Here is a 5,938-nt window from a genome sequence, read left to right as displayed (position 1 = left end):
TGTCGTGCTGAAAGGTGAACCAACGACCCATGTTCAGCCGTCTAGCAGAGGGCTGCAGGTTTTCCTTAAGAATTTCAGTCTACTTTGCAGCATCCATTTTCCCTTCAATCTTGACCAATTGCCCAGTAACTGCTGAAGAGAAACATCCCCACAACATAACATTGCTACCACCATGCTTCACAGAAGTTATGGTGTGTTTGGGTGGTGTGCTGTGTTTGGTTTTTGCCAAACATAACGCTTGCAGTTAAGACCAAGATTGAACTATTTTGACTAATCTAACAAAAAGATTTTTTGCCACATGGAATTAAAACCTTCCGTATGTTTCATTGCAAAGCGCAAACAAACCTTTGTTTGACCCTTTTTCCTAAGAGGCTTCTTTGAATGATTGTTCACAATGTTTTAAAATGTTATTTTCACTTTGATGTTGAGAGTTTTAATGTGTATATACATCTGGAAATAGTTAGATTTAATTTATTTTAATTTCCAGTGTGTAATGTGACAAAAAGTAAACATCTTTACAGTGTATGATGTTTTGCTATAGACACTGTAATAGTTGCAACACGGCACATAAACTGGACTTGAATATACAGTTGGGTTCATATAGATACACTGTACAATAACAACATTTGTTATTTTTCCTCTGTACTTCAGGACACTAGATTTTAAATGAACTAGTGATTATGTGCTCAAAGTGCAGCTTCAGTTGAGAGTTCAGCTCTGAAAATGATCTGCCCGAACAAACGGTACGCTCCAGTAGTGTAGGTAATAGTCATTGTGTGTGTGTGTGTGTGTGTGTGTGTGTGTGTGTGTGTGTGTGTGTCTGTGTGTCTGTGTGTGTGTGTGTGTGTGTGTGTGTGTGTGTGTGTGTATGTGTGTGTAGTCTGTCAGGATGTCTGATCTCAGAGAAAGGCTGTACTTTTCTGGCCTCAGCTCTGAGCTCCAACCCCTCCCATCTGAGAGTGCTGGACCTGAGCTACAATCATCCAGGAGACTCAGGAGTGAAGCTGCTGTCAGCTGGACTTAAGGATCCAAACTGGAGACTGGACACTCTCAGGTATGGACAGATGGACAGATGGACAGACAACAGCAGCTCTCCCACTGTTTCTCTGTCACTAACTGATGAACACTGGTTCATGATTAATGGAGGATCTGAGTGAAGGAGTAAGAAGTTGATTCTGACTTTGTTTCTTCCTGCAGGATGGACCATGGTGGCCCACAGTGGTTGAGACCTGGACTTAAGAAGTGTGAGTGTGTTTAAAGTTTTATAAGAAATTAGCTTCATGACTGAAGAACAAGAGCCGTCTCATTACTGTGGTGTGGTCGAAATTCGACTGGAAGGCATCAAGACTGTTACCCAACATCGCTTAGAGCACCTTTAAGAGGAGAAATAATCTCTGATGGTGCATATAAAAATAAATGCTTAAGGCAGAAACTGACATTTCCAATTAAATTTTAAGTCTGGAAAGTCTGTGTACTAACTCTTCCTCACTATACTCGTCCAAAGAAAGTGTACAACTGCAGACAGTTTGACTTTTTCTCTTCTCAACCATTTGAGATTCCTACTCAGAAGTAGGAGTATATACTGTGAACACCTGATAAAATTGGAAAAACATTGGCTAATCAGTTGCATAACTTAAGTGCCAAACAATTCATCCCAGTGATTTGAACAGCAATGCGTGAAACTACCTCAGACCCTAAACATATTAATAATATATTCAAAGCCTTTTGTACATAAATCTCATTATTCATATTTCACATCTTTCACACAAGGACACAACAGATAAGAAATGCCAAAACCAAAATACATATCATATATATATAAAAAAATCTTTAGACTGTTTATGTAAAGTAAAATGTCAATGCTATGAGAAATGTCTTTAACAGTGTGGACGTACCTTCTATTTCTGATGATAATTTCTGTCTTTGCAGAATCTTTTGAAACTGGTTCACTCCTCTCTTCATTTAACCAAGCATGCATCACTCTTATACTTAAAAAGGACAAAGACCCTTTGGACTGCACCTCTTAAAGACTCTTTTTTCAAATACAGATGTTAACATACATGCAAAGGTCCTGGCACTTAGATTGAAGACTGTTCTCCACATAATCATCTCCCCTGATCAAACTGGGGTCATTAAAAATAGGCACTTGTTTTTGAATATCCAGCTTTTTTTGGATTTTTCAATTAATACCTGAAAGGGGTATATTTTATGCAGCATTTACTAACGCATCCACTAGTCAATGTGTGCATGGCATGCACAAATACACAAACACACACCCACATGAACACAGGAACTTGTGTTTGCATCCTGGGAAAAGACTGGACTCCCCTTCCATTTTGCCAAATCAAATATACAGCGAGAGCAAGCTAAAAGGCACTTTCAATCAGCTGCTCTGGGTCTGTCTGTCAGTCTGAGAACAACAGTGAGAAGGCATTTGATAGAGTGGAGATATCTTCTTATAGCTTTAGGAAAATTTGGTCTGGGTTCTGATTTTATTTCCTTGGTTAAACTGTTGTACTTACAGTATCCCTCTCAGCGTCGGTTCTAACAAACAATCAGCATTCCGACTATATTTGAGTTACATCGGGGGACCTGGCATGGGTGTCCAGTTAGTTACTCCCTGTGAATTTGGACCCGGTTATGGAAAAACATTGGTTTTCAGGCTCCCTCTCACTATGGTCCAATCGTAGCTAACCATCTCTTTGCCCCATCCACTTTTGCCTGTTCATTCCAGAATTGGCATGATAAGGGCATTAAATGTTTTCATATCCTCTTTATCAACAATTATTTTGCATATTTTTGCAACTCTCAGATAAATATAGTTTGTCCAACTCCCATTTTTTCAAATACCTACAAGTCAGACATTTTATGCAACATCTTTTACCTCAGATGTTTTTATAAACTGAATGAATTGTTATAACAGGATTGTTGAAGTTAGTTTGTTAAATATCATTCACAGCTGAATATGAAATGGAAGATAAGGATTTTCTTTCAGTAATTGTGAGTAAAGTTGTCAATAAATCATCAGATGATAACCTGCAGCTGTACTGTGTCTTGTTCTCTCCATCAGATGTCTGTGAACTGGAACTGGACACAAACACAGTAAACAGATACCTCAAACTGTCTGACTACAACAGGACGGTGACATATGTGAGTGAGGATCAGTTGTATCCTGATCATCCAGAGAGGTTTGACTCCAATCCTCAGCTGCTGTGTAGAGATGGTCTGACTGGTCGCTGTTACTGGGAGGTCGAGAGGAGAGGAGAGGTTTATATAGCAGTGAGTTACAGAGGAATCAGCAGGAGAGGATACAGTAATGACTGTGGGTTTGGATTTAATGATCAGTCCTGGAGTCTGAGGTGCTCTAGTGATGATGGTTACTCTGTCTGGCACAATCACAAAATAACAGACCTCCCGTCCTCCTCTGTCTCTAACAGAGTAGCAGTGTATGTGGACTGTCCTGCTGGCTCTCTGTCCTTCTACACAGTCTCCTCTGACTCACTGATCCACCTCCACACCTTCAACACCACATTCACTCAGCCTCTCTATCCTGGGTTTAGGGTCTGGTTTGGTTCCTCAGTGTCTCTGTGTCCTCTGAAGATCAGCTGCAAGATCAACACACTCCAGACCAAACATTGAGAAATTGTTCCAACAAATCAAACGTTTATTTAAACGGAATCTGAAACTTTTACTTGTTTTGTCTTCCATAACTGTTTAAGTTATGTAAAAACAAGCCAAGCGCTAAATTGCCTTTTGTTAAATGCAATCAACAGATTCTCTCAGACGTCAAGCTGTTCATACTGTCACACAACAATGTGGGTATGGATCCATTAGATCTGGCTCTATAGTGTCCTCTTTGACAAGGAAAATAATTATTATAAAGACAACGTCTGGGGAAGTACTGTCTGTCTGCTCTTCATGAATTACTTTTACTTGTACTTCACTTTGTTTTGTGTTACATAGTCTTAAATATGTATTATCTTGTACGTTTTTATGTAATGCACATTATGATTCCATCTGTGAGAAATGTTCTTTATTCTAGTTTATAAATCCCTTAACGTTTGAGTCCAAAATACATTTCTCATCTGCTACTACACTATGACCCCCCCAGACCTCTCCGGTGGTCTGGGACAGGTCTACTCTCTGTCCCCAGAGTCAGAACCAAACAGGGGGAAGCAGCTTTCAGTTTCTATGCTCCTCATATCTGGAACAAACTCCCAGAAAGCTGCAGATCCGCTGCTACTTTCGGTTCTTTTAAATCAAGGCTGAAGACCTTTCTTTTTGATGCTGCCTTTCTTTAAATGACTGCTCATTTCTTTAAATTTCTTATGCTGCACTGTAACTTTTATTCTTGTTGTCAGGTTCAGGACACTTTACCTCATTAAATAAACACGGTCAAGCAAGAAAAGAGACGCAGACGGCAAATGAGCAGTTAATTTACAGTTGCAAGAGGGAAGCCCATATGAGAGCAACCTATCTCCAGCATCGCTCACAGGGAAATTCAACAATTTCTCTGCGGCCTGTCTCTTTATTCACAGTTGTTGATACAATGGAGGACATCTATTATTTGGATAATGCCTACGTTAAGAAAAACCAGGGCAAAGTGCAGGTCGCTTGGGCGACGTGCACTCTGAGTGACCTCCAAAGCTAAGATGTTTACTACTTGTGATATACAACAGTGAGACATTTACGACCTCTTGTAAGAAACAGCAGCAACACAGAAAAAGAGGGAGAGCAAAGAGAAACACAGTTTTGTTAAATGTGCATATAATAAGCATGAAAGTTATATATAATAAGCATGAAAGTTATATATAATAAGCATGAAAGTTATATATAATAAGCATGAAAGTTATATATAATAAGCATGAAAGTTATACTAATAAGAAACTAACACAAAGAAATAAGCAATGAAAGACTTTATAAAAATGAATTCTCTATCACTTGTGTTTTATGTGTCCTAATGTTTCTATTTTGTTTTAAACTGTCTATTCATGTGTTTTATCAGTTTTTGACGCTTATGATTTTTAACTGTTTGTACCTGTGTTTTATCTGTTTAACTGATTTTGTGTAAAGCACTTTGAATCGTCCTGTTGCTGAAATGTGCTCTACAGATAAAGCTGCCTTGCCTTAAAATAGCAACGATTTATTAGAAAAACTTAAATTCATGTTTAACAATCTTTTTGTAATTTATCCATCCTCTTTATCTGAAGTATATGTTGCCATGTTGTACTGGCTTTACTCTGCATTTTGCTTGATTGAAGATGGGGGGGGGGGGGCTAAGTTCTGCTTATTGTACCATGTGTTGTGTATTGGGTTTGTGGTGTTATGCCCCTGGAGGTCAGGGTGAGCATATCATGCTCTCACCTGTACACACCTGCACGCTCTAACCACTCTGATGTTCCCTTTGTGTCCCTCCACCCGGAGGAAGGCTCAAGCCCATACATGGTATATTCTTAATGTCTTGCCCTATCCTAAATTAATAAAGGTCTTTTGATCACTTTTTGTAACCAACCTTGAATTTGTATGACTTTCCTGGTCATAATTCTTCTTGTTCAACAATGTGTACACATGACTGTAAGTCCAGCAATGTTGTACTGTTCGATTAGTAATGGAGTTTATTGGGGGGTGGAACTAATCAGACATGTTTCAGTGTTTATTTTGCATCATCCAGGACCGTAATGGGAGAAGAAGATATTCATCTTGACCGGACTAGTGGTCGATACGGCGGCGAGCCGAAGGAGAGCTGCACCAAGACGAGTGGATTTGGTGGAAAAGCAATGTATTGCTTCGGCTCTGTGTCCCAGGCTGTGTACTCTATGTGGGGGTGTAGTACTAAAACATGTTGCAACCTGTGACGGTAAGTTGTACTTTTATTTTGAAGTCTCTGACAGGAAGTGTGTTTTATTCCCGGCAGCTTGACAGTGACGGTGAGAGGAGA

General features: G+C 39.4%; 2 protein-coding genes across 2 annotated transcripts in view; one reads left to right on the top strand and one right to left on the bottom strand.

Annotated features, from left to right (window-relative positions):
* LOC117958237 overlaps window positions 1-5,938 on the top strand; it is an 859,617-nt gene that overhangs the window by 54,318 nt on the left and 799,361 nt on the right. The gene's annotated exons all lie outside the window — the stretch shown is intronic.
* The window catches only part of LOC117958260 (NLR family CARD domain-containing protein 3-like), a 5,180-nt gene continuing 2,697 nt past the window's right edge, over window positions 3,456-5,938 (bottom strand). The window contains exon 4 of the mRNA XM_034894581.1: window positions 3,456-3,594. Coding sequence (XP_034750472.1) covers window positions 3,557-3,594 — 38 coding nt within the window. The 3' untranslated portion in view covers window positions 3,456-3,556. The remainder of the gene's footprint in view (window positions 3,595-5,938) is intronic.

Source organism: Etheostoma cragini, chromosome 15, assembly GCF_013103735.1.
Source record: "Etheostoma cragini isolate CJK2018 chromosome 15, CSU_Ecrag_1.0, whole genome shotgun sequence".
In the NCBI taxonomy this organism is placed as follows: domain Eukaryota; kingdom Metazoa; phylum Chordata; class Actinopteri; order Perciformes; family Percidae; genus Etheostoma; species Etheostoma cragini.
This window is presented reverse-complemented; position numbering and strand designations above follow the sequence as displayed.